Source organism: Euleptes europaea, chromosome 12 (assembly GCF_029931775.1).
Source record: "Euleptes europaea isolate rEulEur1 chromosome 12, rEulEur1.hap1, whole genome shotgun sequence".
In the NCBI taxonomy this organism is placed as follows: Eukaryota; Metazoa; Chordata; class Lepidosauria; order Squamata; family Sphaerodactylidae; genus Euleptes; species Euleptes europaea.
In genome coordinates this window covers 41,446,997-41,473,196 of record NC_079323.1, presented here as the reverse complement: position 1 = coordinate 41,473,196, position 26,200 = coordinate 41,446,997, and the positions used below count along the sequence as shown (strand labels likewise).

Sequence of the window (26,200 nt, the reverse complement as noted above, 5' to 3'; positions counted from 1 at the left end):
CCACACCACACTGGCTCTCATCGCCCACCCCCCATGCAGCCGCTCCATAGGAAAAGTCTGGCCAACTTGCAGAAGTTGGGCTGCAGCTAGCTGCTCAGGTGAGTTGTGCGGGAGCCACAGCTGGACTCAGCCAAGTCACACTAGTTGTGTGGAGGCTGTCCCTAGGCCCAGGCAAGTTGTGTCGTATCAAGCTGTAATCCGTGTTGCACCTGGCTGAGTTGCACAAATTGCATGGTAGCAAGTTGTCCAGTAGTTGCTGCTGGTCTTAGAACTGACGAGGCTTCCCTTCAGGGCACAGGGAAGGGGAGCAGGAGTGGATTGAGAGGCTCAAATAGTCCTGGAACGGGTCCTGCCTGTTCCCCATTTCCCCTGCTTTTTACTGACAGAAACCAAGGTTTGAAGACTGGCAATACTATTGTCATTGCCTAGTAACCTCCACAATGGCCCTGAGTTCTCAGAAGGCACTCATTTCTTACAGGTACAGATACGGCTTCTGTTATTTTGGTTTAACTCCCCAATGTATTTTTTTTTAAGATTTCAGATTTTTCTGCAAGTCTGGGGCTTTTTTTTTAAAGGTCTGTAGAAAAATCTATCTTGCTTGTTCATTATATTAATTTCTGTATTTAAATATCCACAGATAGAGCCATATCGAGATTTAGATATACTGTTGTATATCACTTGGTAAAGCGATAATGATAAAAGCAACAACAACAACAACAATAATGTTTTATTTGTATCCCGCCCTCCCCCAGCAAAGCCAGACTCAGGGCGGCTAACATCAAGGTATACACATTTTATACATTAAAACATACAACCAACATTTTTAACACGCTGAACTTAAATGGATCAGAGGTGCCAATGTAAATCCTCAAAGGGAATGCTGGTATTACAGCGATCTCCAATTTATTTCCCAGCCTCAGGGGAGGGGAAAAAAGATGAACAAAAGGGAGTGAGGAAGGGAAAGGGGAGGCCAGCTTCTTGGTGGTACCATTGCTGCACTCAACCATAAACCTGGCGGAACATCTCTGTCTTGCAGGCCCTGCGGAACTCTGCTAGGTCCCGTAGGAGATGGGTCTCATTTGACAGAGGGTTCCACCAGGCTGGGGCCAAGGCTGAAAAGGCTCTGGCCCTGGTTGAGGACAGCCAGATATTCTTAGGGCCAGGGACCTCTGGCCAGACAAGCAGTTCCCAATGGGAGGGGGGAAGGAGGAGCAACAGTGGGAAACACAGCAGTTGATTCACTGTTGACCCACCCCAAGTGCCTCTTGTGTAACTCATGCAGCGAAGCTGTTCTTCTGCAGAGCACTGAGGTTTCACAATGCCAGTTGCATATAGTCCCACATTGCTCACTGTGGTAGGTTTCAGCTGTAACCTGTAAGTCTCTTTGTAAATTCCTTTTAAAGTACACATGAAAAAAATATTTCTGTTGTATTGGGGCATACATATCTATGACCATTTCTATCAATGCTTCTGTTTCTTCCTTTCCTAATTTCCTTCAAGAGAGGAATAGTTTTCCAGAGTTCTTCTCACTTTCACATGATGGATTTCCTATACTTTTATGTAAGAATATCAGTTTGACACAGGAAATTGTGTGTATGCAACCCTGACAGGTAATGATAGGTAAGCAACTCTGAGTTTGCATGTAAGCTCTTTAATGAGTTATATTTCTGATCCGTGTGAAGTGGCTTTCAATCATCTTAAGTATCAAGAAATCTTTTCAAGAAGCCTGCACAACTAGATGACTTACTACTTCAGTTACCAATAATGTGTTGCCCTTCAGAATATTCTTGTTGGTAATCTATTGAACAAAATAAAAATACATAATATTGAAATCAGACTTTTGTGTTAATTATATGTCAAAAGTTCAGGCCACAGTTTGGCTAGACATCTGAGGCACTGGTTGTCCTCTGTCACACACATCCTATTATGTGGGAGCTGTTTTCATATGTAACTTTTTTTTCATACGTAACTTAATATTTGTGCACAAATATTGTCATTTGACCTTGTTATGTATATACATAGTTGGCGGATATGCAGGGGGAAACTTAGGAGCTTGAGTCCCTGACGAAGGATCCTAAATCCTGCACACGCTATGGGCCCAAGCTGGCACGCACCATTGGCCCTAAGCCGGCACGCGCCATTGGTGACCCGGGGTTGTTCTCCCTATCACAGATCAGGGGAGGAGTGGCCGCAGGCGGCCAGGGGGGGCATATAAGCAGGGCCGTTTTCACTGTGTTCTTTAGTTCTGTTCTGTACTTCAATAAACGCATTGTGTTGGAACTCCGTCTTGACTTCGTGTGTCCTCCCCAGGCGGACTTAATAGTGGCGACGAAGGCTGGTAGGCAGTCCGGCTCTCCTGCTGAGATCACCCTCACTGAAATCACCTTCGACTTTCTGCGACCTCACAGTGCCCGGTAGGCAGTCCGGCTCGCCTTGCTGAAATCTTCCGACTCACGAATAGATGCAACACCTCGCACAATGGACACCAAAGACTCGATGGAAGCGTTCGACTCCGCCAACCCCACCGAGTGGGAAAGCTACGCCGACTGTGTCGCGTTCTTCTTGGACGCCAACAATGTCACGGACCCCGGCAAGAAGCGCTCGCTGTTCTTCAGTGTGTGTGGCCCTCGGACCTTCCAGCTTGTGCAGTCCTTGCTGGCCCTCGCCAAGCTGAGCGACTCGCCATTTGCCGACATCATGGCTGCGTGTTAGAACTCCATCTCGACTTCGTGTGTCCTCCCCACGCGGACTTAACAGACCTCTCCTGTCTTGGCCTCCATTCATTTCAAACCATGGCCATGACCGCACTAATTACATGCCACACATTTTCCTTGTTTCCAGTCCCCAAGACTTGAAAACAAATGCTAATTTTCTGATCGCACTTGCACTTTTTGAAAATGTCCTGGAAGGGGGGGGGTGAGCTTATCTGGGGCGCCCAAGTCATCACTGCCTTCTCTCCCACAAGTTTCTTTGCATTCAGATGATCAGCTAAAGGGTTAAAATCCCTGCTGGGATTCCGTTCCTTGCTTTTGTCCTGGAGGGGGAAGAGAGCTTGTTTGGGGCGCCAAAGTCTAATGAAGTATGGTAGGAGTGTGATGTCTTAAAAAAACAAAAACAAGCGAGCAAGTGGTGGGGGAAATATCCAGGGGAAGTGTGTGTGTGTGTGTGTGTGTGTGTGTGAGGAAATCACTTTGTGTGTGTGTGTGTTTTCCACACTCTCAGCTGCAGTTGTTTGCCAGTGATTGGAAATGGATGGCGGTCAGGAGAAAGGAGGGAGGGAGATGGGCGGAGAAATGAATGGCAGGTCTCTAAATGATCGCACCAAGGGGGAAGTCTTCTTTAAAATGGAGAAAGGGAAAACTTCGTCATATAAGCATATGCTCAAAGCACGGACAATCTGCACTCTGAAATCATTTTCAAAATCAAAGGGAAGGCTTTTGGTGCAATCAAACAAAGATAGGGTGTTTCATTAAACATTGAAAATGAGTAGTGCAGTCATGGCCCATGTTATGTATAATCTCTGTAAGTCACCTTGGGAGCAGACTATTGAAAGGTAAACTATTTATGTTAAAAATAATCTTTATGATACATCTAAAAACACAGGAACATACGAAGTACAGTGCTGGATCAGAGCAGAGGTATGTTCAGCACACTGTCTCCCACAATGCCAATGTTGGTAGCCCTTACTGGGCAGAAGACTGCAAACAAATCTTGGAATGAAAATAATAAGTAGATCTGATGTCTCAGGAGGTCCACAAGCAAAGGCACACAATCAAATCCTGCTGGCTGAGCTTTAATCACAATAAATGAAATAAAAAGAAAATTGTCTCCTAGTTATTGCATCCAACTGTTATTCAGTGGAATAATATATCTGAATATAGTGTTAGCTTCATTCAGCCATCACAATTAATAGCCACTGGTGAACCTTTTCTCTGTTCATACATCTAGCCTTTTGAAAAGCTATGGACACTAGTGGTTATCTGTACATAAAGGCTTGAATCTAATGTCCACAAACTTCAGTGCATACCTCGAGTTATGGATGAGGGAGACAAAAAAAAATCAAGTATGAGTTTTATAAACCTGTGTCATGTAACCCCTTAGTCTTTTTTCTAAACTGAAAAGCCTCAAGCTCTTCATCTTTTCAACCTAGGGCAGATGCTTCAAACCCTGGGCCATTCTGATCAAGTTTTCTGCACCCTGTCCATTTCTTTAATATCCTTTTTGGTCACCCTCTAGGAGGACTAGAGCTGAGCACAACATTCCCAGTGTGTTTGTAGTATATATCTATATCTGTCATGTCTGGGACAGACTTCAAGATTCTGGAGGCATAATCAATTATGTATGCCTCTAATTCCCTGAGTGGGACTTATGTTGTGATATCAAAAATTAACAGCAACACCTTTTCCTCTCTACAACTGTGTCCCAGACTGCAACAGGATTACTTTGTCCCAACCAACTCAACAGAAGTCATTGGGAGAAAACAAAGTGACTATAAACAGGGAGAATGCTGAGAAGGGTAGAAAAAACATTCAAGCCTACTAATGGTGATGATATGCTTTATAGATTCCCTTACTTATGGACTGGTTTGTGCCACGTGTACAGCATAATTCAGGCTAGAGAATGGATATATTGCCAAAATCTCCTTGATATATGCTGTGCAAATATTATTTACAGACCATTTTAGTGTCTGTAGTGTTTTTTTCCACATTGCATTTGCAGTTCAGAGTACAATCCAGCCAAAGTGAAGCATTTTAAATCCAGCAGATTTCAGTGCATAGTGGAATATGAGCTTTCTTCTCCTGCAGAAGTCCACTGAATGTCAAATTGCTCAACTTTGACTGGCATGAATCTTTATTTTAAAAGAAAGGATGTTAAACTATCAAATGCTATTCAGAATCATGCAATTTTAAACAGCTCTTTTATTTACATTCCATCTAATATTTATTTTTAATTTTATTTCTAATTTTGACCACAGCCAAGGATTTTGACAGTGTGTAATTTAATTGAATGGTAGAATGATGAATAAGGGCAAGAATTAAATGGGCTATATCAATGATAAAATATTTAGAACGTTGTCTCCTGTCATTAATTTAAAAACTTAAACAAAGCCTGTGTTAATGAATGTTTAAAGTATAAAATTAATATTTCTAAAAAATAATACATTTAGTGCACACTGAGGGTTTTTTTGCAGTTATGATTCATAATGAAATGTTCAACCTCTTCTAAGGGACTAAATGAACTGGAGGAATGCATTTATTACTTTTCTACACAATAAAAGGCTATAACGTTGTTCATTTTAAATGAAAGTATTTTGTTGCATAATCCTAAACAGTGCCACACCTTTCTAAGTCCATTGAAGTCAACAGGCTAAAAAGAGTATATTTTTGTTTAGGACTGCACTGTTAGTGTTGCTGTTTTAAGCAATGTCTACATTTTCCCTGAATGGCTTGAGGCTTAAAATGCCTGAAGGATACACCTAGCTACCTCCTATTCAGGCTGGGGAATACTTAAGTCATGGTCATAGGGCCTGCAAATGTCTTGGGCCCCTATATAATAATGGAAGTAGTGTTTGTTTATTTATTTTCCCTCCCACCCCATTCTCCTAAAGGCTCAGGGCAACTAGCAACAAGATTCTAAAAACAAATTCCATACTTTAAAATTCATACATACAGCTAAATACTCAACCCAAATGTTGCAGCACTTTGCCAACTGTCAATCTATTCAAAAATCCTAGTCAGGGAAAACAAATTTGATTAATCGAAAGTTCAACTGTCTATCATCATCTCTTAACAAAAAGCTTTCTAGAATAATCAGGTTTTAAAGGTCTTAGAAGCAGCAACCAGGGAAAGGTTTGGTTAGGGTTGCCAACTTCCAGGTGGTAACTCGAAGCAAAAAACAGCACGTAGGTCAAAATCAACTTATATTCACTATATTATCACTGTAACTCAGAGACAAATACTAAGTGTACAAGTACACGATATACACAGCCACATGCAAAACACAGCAAAGCTATACCACAACCATCCTATAAAACCAACTACACTATAACAACAATAATAATACCCTTCCCATGAAGTCTGTTTCAAAATGTTTATAGACAATGTGTAGCCTTTCAAAGCAAGCTGAATCTTCTGTGATACTCTGAAAAACACATCAACAGTCACTATGCCATGAAATAGTAGTAGACTCTAGCTTGCGAGGCGCAAATGTCTTGCTTTATAGTCCGGATCAATACTACTGGGATTGTGGGTCAACAACAGACGAATGACGTGGGTCGTAGAACTTCTATATACGCTATAGTATAGAAGCAGCTAATTCACGCGTCTGTAGAAAACCTGTTGGAAGAACCCTCTGTAGTTCTGTGGAATGTTATGGGCTGAAGAAGCCCTATGGTGAAACGTGATAAACTACCTAGGATACACATTCTTACATTACCTACTACCCACCTACGACCCATGTCATTCGCCTGTTGTTGACCCCTTCTGTCTTTATTTTAAGTTCCTGTGAACTGTAGGTGTGGTATCTGCCCAGTGCAGCAGTGGGAGAAATTGTGCATGAATTGTGGAAGATGCTGTGGCTTCTCATCCAGTAGCATAACCACATCACGTTTTGTCGTGGTGCCCTACCAATCTCCTGAAACTCTGGTTTATGTGACTGGAAGTGACTCTGCACAATGTGTTACCTCAGTCCCAAAAGCTCTCAGGGCTGGCAACCCTACTTCTGGCCAGCCATATTTAAATCTAGCCAGGCTGAGAGAGAGATGGAGCCCATACCTAACACAAGCTTTCATTTGGCTCACATCCTCACCCTATCACCTCTCACACTTATACTAATGGAACTGATGGCTTAGGTTTTATTCCTAGCTGAAGAGAATGTGTTCAGTCTGGACAGTGATACAACCAAACAGCAATGAAAGGATCTGTTGATGAAGGGTGAAGCTTTTATACAAGTGTGGAACACTGAGTATCTGTACAGAGTGAAATCAGAAACAGCTCATTGATGGGAATATTAACAAACTCACAGTCCCCATAACACCAAGCATACAAAAATAAAACTACTCCAGCTCTGCTAGAAAACTCCCAGACAGCTGGCCAACTCATCTGCCTGCTGTGTAGGAGGGCTCGGGAGGGGGGCTTTTAATGTACTTTAAAACATACACCACTTGTTAAATAATCATATGCTTTCAACTAGAAATCATTTCAAGTTAAATCCCTAATCCACATCCAAACACAAAATGAAAACAGGAGTAATGTAACACAGCCATGATATTCAATTTCGCTTTTGCAGAACTGTGAGAGTATATATTGAGGTTATCTTCATTCACTGCAGAAACCCAGGCAATTGTAGAGTCTATATTTTTCGGTGTACCTTCAAGCAGCAACAGGCATTTGACCAATATGTTCCATACTTTGTACTGATGTTTGCTGGATTACATATATTACTCAAGTATGAGAGTTGAATATTTGCAGCAAACAAGGGTTTTGAAATGTAATTGACCAAATATTGAGAGAAATGGGGAGATGGCTCTTAGTGAGCTTTGTCTAACCACATGTAATGGCTGTGCAGCTTCATTTCTGAAGGTTCCTGGTTTATTCTTTGTTTTATCTCCGCCCGCTATTGCATAATAGATTTTTCGATTCTATATTTCTTTGTTTTCCACTGAATCTTTGCCAGAAAATGTACTTGGACTGACAGAAAACAACACAGCATGATTCATGCATGGGGGAGATGGGGGGTCCACATTGGTGGAAGCCCCTTCCTCCCTTGGCTCTTGGTTTGGGTCCTGGCTGCCTTGGGCAATGGCTGTCCTGGTGCTCCTGTTGGCCAACACCATAGATGGTCGTGCGACAGCATCTCCACTTTGAGTCACCTGCAAGCGGAGGGGTTGGAGTCATCAAATGATGGGGGTTTGGAAAGTGTTGGAACAGCAGGGGGAGAGCCCTGCAGGGTTGAGGGGGCAGGAAGGCCCCTCACACTCATTGCACCATACTGCGAAGCTGCAGCCACCCACTGCCACGGGTGGTTTTGCTGACTGCATGACAGCCTCGATTCCCAGCAGACCCTCCACCACTGTCTGCTCTAAGGGACACTGCGGGCCATGAGGGCACACATGCATATTTGAACTGGGCCAAATGAATTGTTTGAGTGCTTCAGGGTGGACAACTCCATCTGGGTGGCATGTCCCAGGGCAGAGACCTGCTCTGCCACCATGCACCAGAAAGCATGGCAGCATGTGGTGGCAGAGATGGTCCTGGTGGTTGCTAGGGCTACCTTCACATGCTCCACCACCAACCTATACAGCAGTGCCTTCTCAGCTTCAGTCTAGTTAGGCTGGGGGTGGCCATTGCTGCCACCAGATGTTGGTGCAGCCATACCACCCACAAATGGGGAAATGCGGAGGTGTGGCAAAGCACTGTGGGAAGCCAAAGATACCCCTTCCTCCCTTATTTGCTGACACTGTATCCCAAGGATGACTTGCCAGACTGCACAGCCTACAACTAAGCCCACCGCCAGACACCCATGGTCATCGAGCGGGCACTTGGCCAGCTGAAGATGCCATTCCGTTGTCTCCACCATATGGGAGGGTGGCGGGCCATGCAGCCTTTGGCAGTTAGCAAGCGTTTGCAATTCGTGCTATGGACATCTGCCAATGGCTGCCTCCACCCCTTATGGGGGGGCTTGTTGGAGAGTCCCTGGGTTTTGGGTAGGACAATACACAGTCGGAGGAGCAGTGGATGTCAGATGTCCCATTGAGCACAAGTGGGTACATGAGCACATTTGCTGAAGGAGTAATATTCAACAATGTGATAGTAGAATTCTTACTCTCATTTCTGTACAGAACTCTGGAAATAAGAATAGATTACAAACGGCATGAAGTTACAGTATGAGTTTTATTTGAAATGTGAGAATTATCAACGTTTGCAATAGTGGGGGTGGGAGGGGAAGAGAGGGAGAAGGAGTAAAAGGAAAGAAGCAGTGGTCCTAAAATGTTTGCTGCCAGGCACTTTTGTAGAAACTTTTCAATGTGATTACCACTATAAATAAATATAATATAGGGGAGGGGCTGTGGCTCAGTGGTAGAGCATCTGCTTGGCATGCAAAAGGTCCCCAGTTCAATCCCCGGCATCTCCAATTAAAGGGTCTAGGCAAGTAGGTTATGTGAAAGACCTCTACCTAAGACCCTGGAGAGCTGCTGTTGGTCTGAGTAGACAATACTGACATTGATGGACCAAGGGTCTGATTCAGTATACGGCAGCTTCGTGTGTTGACCTTCAGTCCAAAGATCTTCAGACATAGTGAGTGACAGTCTTCATTCACAAAAACCTTCTCAACAGATGGCTGGTACTGTTTACAGTGGAATTATTTATCTTCTGTTCAGAATCAAGAAGAGGTGGAAGCATGATCATTCAGATTATCACCCCAAACTAGCGATCAGCACTGTCAGAACTGACAGAGCTGACTATCTTTTCCGGGGAGAATCCTATAGTACAGGAGCACCCATGTAGTTTAGGTGTTTCTTCACCCTTGTAGCACTTATGGCCAATGCAGATAGCTTGAGAGGGCAACTATGTTGGTGTGCAGTAGAAGAGCTAGATTCAAGTCCAGTAGCACCTTAGAGACCAACAAGATTTTTATCATTTAAGCTTTTGAGAGTCAAAACCTTCCTATACCCTGAAAATCTTTTTGATCTCTAAGGTGCTACTGGACTCAAATCTAGCTTTTCTATTGCATATGCAGAATTAGAACATAAGAACATAAGAAAGGCCCTGCTGGATCAGACCAAGGACCATCAAGTCCAGCAGTCTGTTCACACAGTGGCCAACCAGGTGCCTCTAGGAAGCCACACACAAGACGACTGCAGCAGCACCATCCTGCCTGTGTCCCACCGCACCCAAAATAATAGGCATGCTCCTCTGATACTAGAGAGAATAGGCATGCAGCATGACTAGTATCCATTCTAACTAATAGCCATGAATACCCCTCTCCTCCATGAATATGTCCACTCCCCTCTTAAAGCCCTCCAAGCTGGCAGCCATCACCACATCCTGGGGCAGGGAGTTCCACAATTTAACTATGTGTTCTGTGAAAAAAATACTTCCTTTTATCTGTTTTGAATCTCTCACCCTCCAGCTTTAGCAGATGACCCCGTGTTCTAGTATTATGGGAGAGGGAGAAAAACTTCTCCCTGTCCACTCTCTCCAAACCATGCATAATTTTATAGACCTCTTATCATGACTCCCCTCAGCCGCCTTCTCCCCTCAGCTAAACAGCCCTAAGCCCTAATTAGACTGAAATGTCCATGGATTGCTCTTTGCTGAATTAGTATGTAGGTGGTTATTATTCTACACTCCTATAAATTAAGCACCTAAAAGAAGTATTTCATCTGGATTTTTCAGGCAATGTGCATTTAATATTAAGAACAAATGATGCTGTATTCTGCATTTTTATTATGTAAATATTACCAGTGGGAAAAATTAATGATGGTTCAGGTTAAAAATGCATATTAGAGTATTGTAAAGTGAGGGTAAACAGATTTGAGAAAAACACTTTAGGATAATTTTTTTTGGTCTTGCATTTTACAAATCGTACTTGAATTTCAGAATGAATACTGGTAATTGTTCCTTTATGGCAGTCTCTGAGTATTTCTCCAGCAACTATTTATTACTTCAATGTACCTTTAATTGTCAATTTATACTGTATAAGAATAATCCATTATGCTATAGAAGAATAATGGGCACTCAGGAGGATATGAAAACCTGGTTTCTTTTTATTACATTTTTTTAAGCAAAACTTTTCCTGATGTATATATTGAAGGGGTCTAACAATTTCTCAGATTGGTGCCTCTGGTGTATACCATTGGATGTTGTTCATTTCTGTATCATAAAAGATGCCAGGCATGCTTGAGTTTTCCATGGCCATTTGGAATACCATTGCAGCAAAATAAAACAGATGTCCAGTTGCACCGTGAAGACTAACAAAATTTATTCCAGCATGAACTTTTGTGAGTCAGAGCTCACTTCTTCAGATGACTTATGAAAGCTCCTGTTGGAATAAAGTTTGTAGTCTTTAAGAAGCCACTGGACTAACATTTGGAATAACCCAGTGTAAATATACACATAATCTGTAACTGATACACTGGTTGAACATGTTGTCTTAGTTAACTAGCCAGTATGCCTTTTTGTTCCTTAAAATTCATTTTTTTTTAAAAAAAGAGGGGTTTTTTTTGTTAAATTTATTTGGGTTTTAATGGATTCCTAACAAATTATTACTTTGATTATCATGTAAAACTTCTGAATTTTTTTCTGTCTATAGCAATAATAGTAAATTTCTGTGAAACAAAAAGGAATCATAAATGCACAGCGTTGTTCATTTTGGGCCCAAGTACTAAAGCTTCCTCACAACTAGTGTTTTGAAGAATCACATGGAATACCTACCAGAGAATATCCTTGGGGGCAAAGATCCTCCCCCTGACAAAGGATGTGGGGCTGGAATGTTATTTAAAAATCCTTCCCTCAGGAATCTTGGGCAAAGAGACTTCACCCCAATGGCCGGGAAGGCTCCTTATAAGAGATAAAAATGGTCATTCATTAAACAGGCAGTCATTTTAGTTGCTGAAAAGAAGCTGCTGGTTTGTAAGAGAGCCACAATGTACAGTTAATTATAAAGTGGTAATCACTTGTGGTCATGTGAGAAAGCTGGTAAACTCATGCAGTCAAAAACAAAACCATATTTTACAGGCTAAACATAAGCGTTGTTATTCCAGGGATTATGATGGCACAATGACACATATTGCAAGTTACCCTCAGAATACTAACAATCAATACTATATCTCTAGACCACAGAGAACATTTACCAAGCTTCTGCACAGAACTGTGGCAGGATTAATACCCAAGATGCAAGGAATGTATTTGGACCAAATTCTCATTGATGCTGCAATGTCTTCAATGCATAGCTTTCTCAAAGCCGAAAAACACATTTAATGGCTAGGTGAAGAAATACATAAAATCCTGTGTGGTAAGTTGTCAAATACATATGCAAAGAGTGGAAATAATAGTTCTTTATAAAAATGGTAATAAAGAAACTGTAAAATTATGAGGTGATTTTACTTTTGTGTGGGAAGTAAAGCAACAAACTTCGTAGGACTCTGGGCAACCTGCCTACTGTTTTTTTCAGCCAGTCATTTCATGTCTCATATTTATGTGGGTCAGAAGGATTCTATATACATCACTTCTAATTATCAAATGCATGACTGGTCAGTTAGTTGAACTACCAGTGTTGGGCTTTAGCTTAGAACCAACAAGATGGTGGCCTGAGAGAAAAAAACAGCTGAAGAGGAAGAGAGCAGAGGAAGAGAAAAGCTATCTGAAGGGAGAAACTGATCTGACAGAGGGAACTGAGAGAAAAATGGAGGCTGGCAGAAAAGAAGTGCAAGGGTCACCTGAAAAAGAGGTGGATTATTTCAGGTTCAGCACTCAGTGTCCTTATTCCAGCATCACGGAAGAAAATCTCTAGTGTCATACATGTGCCAGTGTATTCAAGACATAGAACAATCTTTTACCTTTTTGCCCCCTTATATCTTTTACCTTTTCCAGTCTCTCTTCCCAACCCTTTGTCTTTGACTACCAAAAATCAAGGCTTAGAAGGCTCAGCAATATTGTTGGTATTCCCTAGCAACCCTCAAAAGGACAGTAACTGTGCCTCCAAGAAGTGAGATGGTTATACATTTCACAGAAGTAAAGGAAGGCATGCTGGAACCCTCACAATTGGCCCATCATACATTTCTGGTGGCCTGAATCATTGCCAGGAGTCAAGGATGCTGTGTCCCACTGAGAGCTGCCACTGTGTGCACCAAGCTATATATACACAGTGCCAAGTTATATATCAAGGTACAAACCTAGGAACATTCCATTCAGATGTGTTGGTGTGGGGGGATGTGGCTACAGATGTCTTGACACTATATCCAGGCTCTAACATCAAGCTAAGACAGGAATGCCAATAAATCACCCAAAGGAGGGCAAAGAACAGGTGGCAGGTGGAAACTCTTGAACAAATGTCACACTTGAGAAAAATGAAATCTGACACCAGAACAACAACAAGAAGTCAGAGAGTTGCTGGAAGATTACAGTGATGTCTTCTTCACAGTCGATGGTGATCTAGGATGTACAGGGCTATCAAAACATCAGATTGAAACTGGAGATGTGAGACTAGTGAGACTGGGACCCAGGAGGTTACTGATACATTACCAAGCTGACTTTAATAAAAAAACTGCAAGGGATGATGGAGAGAGGCAATATTAGGCCCTCTGTGAGTCCCTGGGCTGCCCCAGTGGTCCTTGTGAGGAAGAATGATGGTGGGACTTGTATGTGTGTTGACTATTGCCAACTTATTGACATCACTGTAAAATATGCCTACCCTCTCCCATTGATCAATGACACCTTAGCCTTTCTGGCAAATGCCTGTTGGTTCTCTACCCTGGACCTTGCCAGTGGTTATTGGAAAGTAGAGGTACAGCCTGAAGACCATCCCATGACAGCATTTACTACCAAGCAGGGACTCTTTGAATTTAATGTAATGCCTTTTGGACTTTGTAATGCTTCTACAGCTTTTCAAAGACTGATAGATGCTGTATTGGCAGACATGGAGGGCACCTCCTGCCTAGTATATCTCGATGATATAATTGTGATTGGTAAATCCTTTGAACAACATGCACAGAAACTGAAAGCTGTTTTGAAAAAGTTGTAAAAGGCCAACCTAAAAGTAAAACCATCTAAATGTAATTTATTCTGTGAGGAGGTAAAGTTCCTAGGCCACATCATCTCTAAGGGTGACATAAGGACAGATCCAGAAAAAGTAGAAGCCATCCAATCATGGCCATCACCATGCTTGAGGTTAGGAGTTTTGTAGGCCTGGCTTCATATTATAGGAGATCTATTCCTAATTTTGCTGCAATTGCCCATCCATTACACAGATGAAACTGAAAAGAAGCAAAGACTCCAGTGGACTGCAGCCTGTCAAGAAGCATTCCTGGAGGTGAAGAGAAAGCTAATATGTACACCTATACTTGTCAGCCCGGATCCTCAGTTGACCTTCATGCTGTATACTAATGCTAGTGACAATGATATTGGGGCAGTCCTAGCACAACAGCATGGCACGAAGGAGACAGTGGTTGCATATGCTAGCAGACCCCTGAATAAATAAGAAAGGAATTGTGTGTGTGTGTGTTAAGTGCCGTGAAGTCGCTTCCGACTCATGGCGACCCTATGAATGAAAGTCCTCCAAAATGTCCTATCTTTGACAGCCTTGCTCAGGTCTTGCAAATTGAAGGCTGTGGCTTCCTTTATTGAGTCAATCCATCTCTTGTTGGGTCTTCCTCTTTTCCTGCTGCCCTCAACTTTTCCTAGCATGACTGTCTTTTCCAGTGACTCTTGTCGTCTCATGACGTGACCAAAATACGATAGCCTCAGTTTAGTCATTTTAGCTTCTAGGGTCAGTTCAGGCTTGATTTGATCTATAACCCACTGATTTGTTTTTTTGGCAGTCCACGGAATCCGTAACACTCTCCTCCAACACCACATTTCAAAGGAATCTATTTTCTTCCTATCAGCTTTCTTCACTGTCCATCTTTCACACCCATACATAGTACTAGGGAATACAATGGCATGAATTAAACTAGTCTTGGTGGCCAGTGACACATCCTTACATTTCAAAATCTTTTCTAGCTCCTTCATGGCTGCCCTTCCCAATCTCAATTTCCTTCTGATTTCTTGGCTGCAGTCTCCCTTTTGGTTGATGGTGGAGCCAAGGAATAGAAAGTCTTCCACAATTTCAATTTCCTCATTGTCAACCTTAAAGTTGTGTAATTCTCCTGTAGTCATTACTTTTGTTTTCTTGATGTTCAGCTGTAGTCCTGCTTTGACACTTTCTCTTTTAACTTTCAGCAGTAGTCGTTTCAAATCTTCACTATTTTCTGCCAATAATGTAGTTTCATCAGCATATCTCAAATTATTGTTCCTCCCTCCAATTTTCACTCCACCTTCATCTAAATCTAATCCAGCTTTCCTAATTATATGTTCTGCATATAGATTGAAGAGATAGGGATATAAAATACATCCTTGTCTGACACCTTTGCCAATTGGAAACCATTCTGTTCTGTGGCCTCTTGTCCAGAGTGCAGGTTGCGCATCAAAAAAGAAAAGAATTACCCCACCACAAAGAAAGAACTGTCGGCTGTTGTGACATTCACTAAGCAATTTTGTCATTTTCGTCTGGGCAAAGAATTCCTGCTAAGGACAGATCTTAATTCTTTCCGATGGCTTACCAACCAGAAGGAATGGATACTGATAGCAAAGTAAACATTCCAATGCAGGAAGATGAAACTACAACCTTAAGGGAGGCCCAAACAATAGACACAGTACCTTCTTAGCTGCAAAACTGGAAGGAAAAGAATATACAGGATTTTCCAGAAGAGACGCTACTGCAACCAAGTGTACTTCAGTATAAAGATTTAGCTAGATCTACAGTTAGAGCAAGGACTATTAGCTAGATACTCAAAGGTGTGGGGAGATTGACCCTATAAACAAATACTGGTCCCAGAAGGGTCTGTTCCCAAGATCTTGAAATAATTAAACAGTAGCAAAACAGGCGGGCACTTGGGAATAGAGAAGTTGTCTCAAAAGGTCAAATGCTGGTACTACTGGCCCAGATGGTCAACATCTGTTAAAATTGGTAAAGTCATGCTATACCCGTGGGGCTCACAAAACAACCTCTACTATGCCCGAGCTCCTATTGTGGCTACGCAAACAAGTTGCCCATTAGAGAGAGTAGCAATGGATACTGTGGTGTCACTACCTCTGACAGAAAGAGGTAATAAATATATATCCTTGTGATAGCAGATTATTTCTCCAAGCGGGCAGAAGCATATCCCCCTATGGACCAAGAAGCACAAAATCACTCAAGTATTTGTAGAACAGTTTGTTTGTTGCTATGGTGCACCCTGCTCCCTTCACACTGATCAAGGGTGAAACTTTGAGTCACGAGTCTTTAATGAGATCTGTAATTTACTTGAAATCAATAAGACCCACACTACACCCTACCACCCACAGTCTGATGGCCTTGTACAGCACTTGAACCATACCCTGACAAATATGTTGTCATTCTTTGTGGAAGCTAATCAGAAAAATTGGGACTACTTGCTTCCATACAGATCTGGCTTGCAGATCTTGTGTAACGCAAGCAACAGCATATGCGGCTAGAAAAATACTGTACCAAATAACAACATCCAATCAATGGCTAACTATAAGCAATTTTGCTGGTAACTAATATTGTATGCTCAAACATACAAAAATCACTCTGCAAGGTAACAAATGCAAGTTGACAAGATACTCAAAAATAAACTATATGTATCACCAGTCATGATGATAGACACAATATGCTTTACCACTGATTGATGATAGACACATCCTGACCAAACAGGAAATACATTACAAGACCTCAGTGGAAATATATGTATGACCACTGAAGAAGGCCCCATAGGCTGAAACGTCTTTGGTTGTCTATTAGTCATTTACATATATTTATGATCATCAACCATGTTTGTAAATTAGCAATTATCTTTTTAGAGTCTTTTAATTGATCAGCCTCATTTTTGGGCCTAGTGTTTTTAATTGAGTGTACACTTTATAATAAACAATATGAGTATTTTGTATAAATTTGCAACTCAACTTTTAGTTTTTCTGTCTATCTTGCTAAGGTTGAGTCCCCCCTTTTGTTAGTCCTGTAGTCTAGACCCCAGAGAAGCCTGGTGGGACGGATTTGACAGCAATCCAGAGAAGCAGCACAGCCTGGATTGCGGTCAGATACACCCTGCCAGGCTCCTCTGAAGCTTGGAGAAGCCTGGCAGGGCAAATCTGACCAATTCTGGTTTTTTTTTCCAAATTTTTTGGGTTCGGGTTTATGAAACCTGAATTTTTTTGAAAAATCCGGGTTTATAAACCTGAACCCAAAAAATATCCCCAAAAAATTGCACAGCCCTACTTTCTACATTAAAGTTTCCATTCTATACAGTTAAGTGTTAGTACAGTTGCGAAGCCACCGGGGTTGGGAAGTGGTTTCCAGCCTTGATGTGCCTTCAGCACTTGCCTCAAATGTGAGTTGCACAGGCCCGTTGTTGACTTTCACAATTATTGCAATAGGAACTACATTAGTACCATCTGTACTGTATGAATGTTGGAACTTCAGTAAAGAATTTTAAAAATTTACTTTTATGACCAAATACCATACATTTAAAAATTACTTTATTCTGAAGTGTGCCTCAGATTGATATATATGTGAGAACCATTGGTTGTTTGGAAGAAATCAATAGATGGGAAAAGGTACACTATGCAATATATTTTTGAAATAAATTGTAAAATTCACTTGAAAGTACTATACGTTACTTTAGAAAGCAATAGTTTCAGAGGTATACTTTGTTCCAAGGTATACTTGAGCATCTATGGGAGAGAACAGTCACAAACATGAAGAAATGCCTTGCTGGTAAATAATAATGTATTTTGCTAACTGCCTCACACACATCCCCACTATTTTGAGAAGGAAAGGCATGCTTTGGTTCTTGTAGGTTATCCGGGCTGTGTGACCATGGTCTTGGTATTTTCTTTCCTGACGTTTCGCCAGCAGCTGTGGCAGGCATCTTCAGAGGAGTAACACTGAAGGACAGTGTCTCTCAGTGTCAAGTGTGTAGGAAGAGTAATATATAGTCAGAAAGGGGTTGGGTTTGAGCTGAATCATTGTCCTGCAAAAAGTATCAAAGGTAATGTGCTAATCATTGTCCTGTAAGTATCAAGATAATGTGCTAATGAGGGTGTGGTATGTTAATATGGAACTATTGTATCCTGAAGTGATCTGTTAATGTGTGAAATCCAAAGCTAATCCGCATGGCTATTGTGGACTGTAGTCTTTGTTAGTCTGGAGGTTTTCAGGACAGGAAGCCAAGCCTTATTCATTCTTAAACTCTCTTCTTTTCTGTTAAAGCCCGGATAACCTACAAGAACCAATGAACTCTGACCGTGAAAACCTGCGACAAAGGCATGCTTGTTCCTAAGAGACTTTCAACACCTGGCTCTCATTATAATCAAGAAATAAACAGATTCTTTTATTTTCATGGGGTATAATTTTGTATAATTTTGTAGTGATTACCAGAAATGCAGAAAAAATCCAGAAAGAAAATTCACATAAAAATCATTTACATATTCACCTTTCTAAATTTGCTTTATAGTGTCTAAAAGCATGCAGTGTGGAAGTCTGTTTATGCCATAACTACGAAAGTCTTCACATTCAAAAACTTTGCTGTTAAGGAGGGTTATTAGAGAGAGAGAAATAGGCCATGGATACTTATAAACACCTAACCTCCAACTTATTTTTTTAAAGTAATATATATTCTAAAATGATAGATTGTGCGGCTTTTGTATTAGTAGCCAGTGGGAAACTGAAGCCATTGTACCTTATATTGTAAGTGCACATAAATTAGCCAGATTTTTGAAATATATCCTTTATATCTACTCTAGATTGACTTGACAGCTAATCCAAATACAGATAAAATTTGTCTTTTGCTCCATGGTGTTGGATTCTGACCAGATATTCTAATGGCAGAATGGAATTTTCCTGCCTCCCTTCATACCACAGCCTACTAATCGCCACAAAATGTTGTTCCTGGGAGAAAGGGGACCCTGAGGAATGACATCAGGGGGCTCCTCAGTAGAAAGAGGGAATCAATGGAAATTGCCAATTTAGATGGGTCCAACCCATGATCTGGGCACATTTATTACCTATAGGGCATTTTATTGCCTTTGGAGGCTTGCAAGATTTTATATATATTTATTAAACTTACTCCTGTTGCCTGCCAATACTGATCAGATAATATAATTTTTATTCTAAATTTCATCTGAAATCAGTTTAATATGATTCATTTTGCCATCTGCCATTCTTGTCTATCTCTATATTATTAGATATAAAGCATTTTTATGATTACCTTTGTTTGAATAAAAATATGATTACTAGCTGATTAAACAAATAAATATGACTGGCAGGCAGAAACGAATAAGATTACCCAAATAGGATACATAATTTAAAATATATATTCTGTTTGTTGTGTAATTCAGGAAAGGCCAGAATGCTAACATGAGGATCATCACTTTTCTAAGCAAAATTAAATTTTGGAGAGCAATCAATAGCTAGCTGTCCTAAAGCTGCCCTTCCACAAAGCTTTGGTGTGCTTATCATGTGTTAGGTATGAGGGGTGATTTCAGTTTGATGATGTTGCACAAATAGTTGTACGCAGACCACTAGTGTAGGCCTAGCTGAACTTGATCACGAGAGTATGGTATACCAGAGTACTGAGTTCCATGTACACCACATGCAACAAAACGGGTTGAAATTAACACAGTTGCCACACAGGTTCCCATCTTTAAATTATGTACACCCATGCTCTTCCATAGGCTGTTCTTAAAAATCCCTTTAATGTCCTGGGTTTCTTGTTGAAATAGTGGTTTATTTATATTTCCTAACTCTGCATTGATCCGAAGTGTATGCACAATAAGAAGTTTGCATAGACAATGAGAACGAACTACCTTTTATAACCAGGAATTGACATTGGCATAAGAAATACTTAGATGTTATCTGTTATGACAGCTGGTAGCAATGAAGTTGCTGGAGCAGGTAATGGAGGCAGAGCCCATCCTTTTATTTCCCATAGGTCCCGGAGGAGTCACAGTAGATCTGCCAAACATTGTCTACAGGCATCTTGCTTTTATTTTTGTAGTTGCTTTTTCAAATAAATGGAACATTAGGAACCAATTATGCATAACAGAAACCTTGGACTCTATCAAGGTAAGCTATAACACCAAGAAAGAAGTAGCACTTAAACAAATCTTCATTCTTTTCAGTGAATTTGCCAAATGATAATAAACTCGTACGCTCTGAAAATAATCTAAAGTACACTGAAATATTCTTTTTAATCATTCCAATTATTTTTGTCATGTCATTAGTTATGGGTCAATCTCCATTACTTTTGTGAGATTTGTACAAAAGGATTTTAGAGTTCAGTGTGCAACATTTGGTCACTTTCTATGTAAAAAAAATCTATGCATAGGTTAAAAACATTTTTTGTGGGATTGGTTCAAATTTATGCCAAAAGGAAAGTAAGTATAAATAATCAATATATATAATTCCTAGCATGGCCAAATCTGTGGGTACTTAAATCTAGAGACTGGAGCCATGAACAGACAAGACAGATCTTTCCACAAACCTGAGGAAAGCCCTAGGTTTGCAGAAAAATCTGAAAGCTTAAAATTTTTTCACTTAGCACCCCCCCAAAGCAGCACCTGCTTCTACTGAGGCTATCGTACTATGGTCACATTATAAGAAGACAAAGAGTCACTGGAAAAGACAATAAAGCTAGGAAAAGTTGAAAACAGCAGGAAAAGAGGAAGAACCAACATGAAGTGGATTGGCTCAATGAAGAAAGCCACAACCCTCAGTTAGTAAGAATTGAGGCTATTAACAATAGGACATTTTGGAGGTAATTAATTCATAGGGTTGCTATAAATTAGAAGTCACTTGATGGCACTTACAAACATCTCATGGACTTTTGTTGTCCTGTGATATACATAGACTGATATTGACTTATTTTAAATATGGTTGGGATACAGTAACAAACCTAAACTAGCCAAATGAAGTTCAGTTCACAAGATCACAAGCAGAATTACTGTATGAATTGCTCCCAAGCCTGTAATAGAACCTTCACTTGAATCCATTTTGGATGTATGTTACAATTCACCTGGCCACTGAACAAGTTTTGCAGAATGTGTGAGAAGCTGTAGCAATAATTAAATATTTGAATGCAATTTTTCAACATCATGCATAAAAATTACTCTAAGGAGGTAGAACATCCTAAATAATTGTTTATGTATTATCCTGGGTGTATCTAATGATGCAGCCTAGATATAATGTTATTGCAGTGTTCTGCAGTTAAATCTTGCTCAGCCTTGCCAGTCTATAATGAGAAGAGCGGGTGGGAGTCAGGCACATTGAATTCTAAGGATCAACTAATGCCATTAAAAAGATTCATGACTTTCATTTAGGTAAGTTTTTTGGCGGTGGTATGCATTGTTGGTAATGACCTCATTAATGGATTCCTCAGAGAAAATTATGAATTTCTGGTATAAAATTCCTGGTATCATTGTACAAGTGCACCTGGCTGCTGCTTCTGTATAGTGGTATATCATGTTTATTCTGCATAAGACCGTTGAGTTTACTGCAGTATCAAAAGTTTATATCCCTCATAATAACGCAAAAACAGCACAACAAATTATGAAGTATGGCCTTTAAAGCAATGCACGCCTCATGGTATTATTGCGAACATGGTAGCCATTGTATTAACAATATTGGAAAACTTTTTTTTTTAAATAAATTTTTATTGAAAAAAAAAGGAAAACTTGAAAGGTTGTACACTGTTTTGTGTCATTTTCGTGGATTTTGGTTTTGGATTTTGCTTTGGACCAATGTGATTACCTGTGACCTCCTTCTGTGTTGAGAATATTTGAATTGAGATGATAAAGAGAGGGTTTCGACAACTGGAGGTAAAAGAACCTGGTAAAAGATTGTGCATATGGGTTTTCCTCCCAACACACGATCACACTATCCACTTTGACATCCATTCACTCTTTACCATATGAACCAACTGAAATTAATCTCTAGTATTCTTAATATGATTGCTTTTTCCTCTGATGTCATCCTTCTGAGGTATCTGTATGTCCCATCTGGATGTTGTCTAACTGTAGCTTGGACATTGTTTAACTGTAGAAAGAGTAGCAGTGCAAACTCCATTTGGCATTTACCCATGCCAGTGGATGGAGCTTCCTGTAGAATATCTATGGCTTCTGTGATTTGGAAATGTATAAGAAACAATCTAGCCACTTGTAGGAAAATACAGGATGAAACATTTGATATCAGGGCTAAACAAGGGAAGCCTTGGTAGCAAGAAGACTTTGTCTAGATACCGGAGCACTGGAAAAGAATAACGACAAGGTTCATGAGACCTTTCCTTTCAGATCTGAAGCCACATATCTATTTATAACAATGCTACTGCTTTTCTAGAACACATACATTGGCAGACCTGGTGGGTGGGGACTTTGGGAGGTGCCAGTGACAGAACAACATGACTTCTGGGAAAACCTGGAAGTGGCATCACACCTCTCTAGGAATTGCCAGAAAATCTATGCTAAAACCACAAAGTATTTGATAATTCCTAGAGAGGACTACAATCTTGCATAAATTTAAGCCAAAACTCACACTTTGACTTTTTTTAGTGCTACTGAAAAGTTTCTGATGAATAGTCAATTTTAACGTATTTTTCCTCAGCAACTTTCTTCTTTATATACCAAATGTTTTACATGACCAGGTCATGAGGCAGAATGGTTCCTAAACTAGCTGGAACTCCAGTGCCACTCTTTTTTACAAATTAAACACTGACTATAATCTATTGATGGACATATCTGTCTTCTAAAAAGCTGTGGTGTGATGTAGATATGTTTAAGTTTCAGGCCCTTGTAGAGTTCCACAGCCCACCATTTTTCTGCACTACACTGGCATTGTAACAAGGATAGTAGACAAGGATGTATTTTACCTCCCTATCTCTTCAGTCTATATGCAGTACATATAATTAGGAAAGCTGGATTAGATTTAGATGAAGGTGGAGTGAAAATTGGAGGGAGGAAATTAACAATTTGAGATATGCCGATGGCACTACATTAATGGCAGAAAATAGCGAAGATTTGAAACGACTACTGCTGAAAGTTAAAAGAGAAAGTACCAAAGCAGGACTACAGCTGAACATCAAAAAGACAAAAGTAATGACTACAGGAGAATTACACAACTTTTACGGTTGACAATTGAAATTGTGGAAGACTTTCTATTCTTTGGTTCCATCATCAACCAAAAGGGAGACTGCAGCCAAGAAATCAGAAGGAGACTGGGAAGGGCAGCCATGAAGGAGCTAGAAAAGATTCTGAAGTATAAGGATGTGTCACTGACCACCAAGATTAGGTTAATTCATGCCATCATATTCCCTATTACTATGTATGGGTGTGAAAACTGGACAATGAAAAAAGCTGACAGGAAGAAAGTAGACTCCTTTGAAATGTGGTGTTGGAGGAGAGTGTTACGGATACCAAGGACTGCCAAAAAAACAAATCAGTGGGTTATAGATCAAATCAAGCCTGACCCAAGAAGATAAAATGACTAAACTGAGGCTATCGTATTTTGGTCACATTATGAGAAGGCAAGAGTCACTAGAAAAGACAGTAATGCTAGGAAAAGTTGAGGGTGGCAGGAAAAGAGGAAGACCCAGCCTAGATGGATTGACTCAATACAGGAAGCCACAGCCCTCAATTTGCAAGACCTGAGCAAGGCTGTCAAAGGTAGGACATTTTGGAGGACACTGATTCATAGGGTCGCCATGAGTCGGAAGCGACTTGACGGCACTTAACACATACACACCCACACCCACACACCCCCCCACACACACCCACACACACACACACAGGCACTGTACATTCTATTATCTCTTTTACCTTGGTTTAACATGACCACTTGTATTAAGAGGCGGAGAAACATAAATTGCTTTAGTCAATACAGGTTAACAAATCTGCAGTCTTGGCTGTCTTAATTAATGCTAATTTAATGTAACTATCAAAATCAGCAGAATGCTGACACAAGATTAGATTCACTGGACAATAGAACAGAAGGCATGTATTGTTTACATTACAATAATTACAAACAGCAAATGGCACAATCCCAAGTTTTCCTGGGTGAGCAAAAAGTATTTACTTTGGCTGCACCGTCAGCTGTGCAAGTGCCACATTTCGAACCATGACCTTCTGCTTGTGTTGCAGTTATGTTATGCCAGATACATTTATGCTGATTTAAATGCTTACTAAGAAGAAGCATGTACATGCTATGCAAACTCAAAAATACTAATTTCAGAAAAAGCTAATGAACAGAAAAGACTATTCTAAAAACTATGCTAATTTTTCTAATTAAAAAAACTATTCATACAGTTTGCATATGCTGTGTGATGCTGCATCTGTAAATATAAGAAAGCATCTAGAGAAATTAATAGATAACTGAAGCTGCAGTTCTCAAAACAAGGCATGTAGGTATGCATTCTGTAAACTTGATGGGAAATATTAAGAAGTTCAAAAATAATAACCATAAATGCTTGCTTACAGACTTATACAGCAAGAATGATCTCTCAGCAGGTTTGCCAGCTCCCTAGCTCCTGCGAATGGTGGCAAGGAGAAATAATTTAATAAAATGGCTGTCAGGCTGATGGCGTGATGTCACTTCTGGGAAAACTGGAAGTGATGTCACACCTCTCAAGGAATTGCTGGGAACTCTGTAGTTTTACCAGAATTTCTGGTGATTCCTAGAGAGGCATGACGGCTCTTCCAGGTTTACTGTAGAAGTGATGTCACACTGACACTGATGGCTACCCCTTATATCCCTGCCCCTGGCCTCCTGGTGGTTGCCTGGCCTTGCAAACTAATTCATATAAGCAGAGGGGAGAATGTTTAAGAGGAATGTTCTGTGAATTTTCATCAAATGATAAAGCTCTATTGCCGCTCGAGAATTATATAATGGCAATTTACAAGCAATGGTATAATAGGCCCCAAAAGGAAGAAACTTAGCATTTCATTCTTCATGAACTGTAATCCCAGCATCCAGAAGCTGCAGTGAATCCCAGACAGTTCGGGTCTAAATTTTCATTTTAAGGAAGAAGAAGAAGAGTTGGTTTTTATACCCCGCTTTTCTCTTCCTTTAAGGAGTCTCAAAGCAGCTTACAATCATCTTCCCTTCTTCTCCCCACAACAGACACTGTGTGGGGTAGGTGGGCTGAGAGAGTTCAGAGAGAACTGGGACTAGCCCAAGGCCACCCAGCAGGCTTCATCTGGGGGAGTGGGGAAACAAACCTGGTTTACCAGATTACAGTCCTCCGCTCCTAACCACTAAACCACGCTGGCTCTATGTATGCTGGATGCGACTGACAGGTTGACTGTGAAATACATAAGAAAATATTCAAGAAAAGTGATGCTATAACAAAGACAAAAAGTACAATGGGGAATCAAATATCACTGTGGGTAAATGGGTGTAACAGATTACTATGCTCTGCAGTCTGATTGATTGAGGTAGAATTAATTGTTAGATGCTTTTGGAGATACTAGCTAATATTCTTTTCTTTCTTGTGTTTAATGCTAATATTAAACACTTCATGTCTGTGAAGATGTTATCAAGATTGAGACTCACAAGAAGTAATGTAAAAAAGAAAAAGAAAACAAATCTCCTTCAAATCTTATAAGAACTTCATAGCAAAATTACACATATGCAAAACCCCTCATACAGTCTACAAATTACAAAGTGCCAAATCTGTACGTAGAATGCTTTGTATTTTGAAGGGCCAGGATGAGAATGTGGCAGTATTCCCCATTTTGTATATATTGAATAATTAAGCATACTTCCAAGCAAATTGAATAATCAAGCTCTTAACATGCGTATACAGGGATAACCAGTATTTTACAGCCCAAACAAAACCAAATGGAAGAGGTCAAGAATGAATATTTTTTGATGTCAAACTCTGTAATTCTAGTGCACACACAGAGGGAGTGGATATATTTTCCAAAAAGTCACAATTTTGAAATATGAAAGAATTTAAATATAGCATCCTTTTATTTACCTTCACTTGACAAAGTCAGTGAAACCACATCTCTCCACTTTGCCAGGAAAATACCAAAATTCTAGAAAAATGTAAAAACTGAACAAGCCTTGACATGCACAGAATGTAGTCCAGTCTCAAGGGGAACGGATGAATGGTACTGAAGGACATTCTCACTCAAATACGCACACAGTATTGAGGTGGTTAGAGTATTTAAATACACTGCAGTGACTCGCTTTCAATTACATTTTCCTCACTCCTTTTCTCTGCAACAATAGACAATCACCAGTTGACCCGTTCATTTCACTTTGCTACATTTTTAGCAAGTGTACATTATGGAACTGGGGCATGCGACTGCTAAAACTCAACTTAGAAGGGGCTGGCTATACATGCATTTTTAATCATGAACATGCTTTCATAGGTTCCTGAAAGTTTGTA

At 40.4% G+C, this 26,200-nt stretch overlaps 1 protein-coding gene across 1 annotated transcript in view; it reads right to left on the bottom strand.

Moving 5' to 3' along the window:
• EPHA6 (EPH receptor A6) overlaps positions 1-26,200 on the bottom strand; it is a 492,623-nt gene that overhangs the window by 74,355 nt on the left and 392,068 nt on the right. Inside the window, exon 12 of the mRNA XM_056858093.1 lies at positions 11,436-11,561. Within this exon, the coding sequence (XP_056714071.1) occupies positions 11,436-11,561 (126 nt within the window). The remainder of the gene's footprint in view (positions 1-11,435; positions 11,562-26,200) is intronic.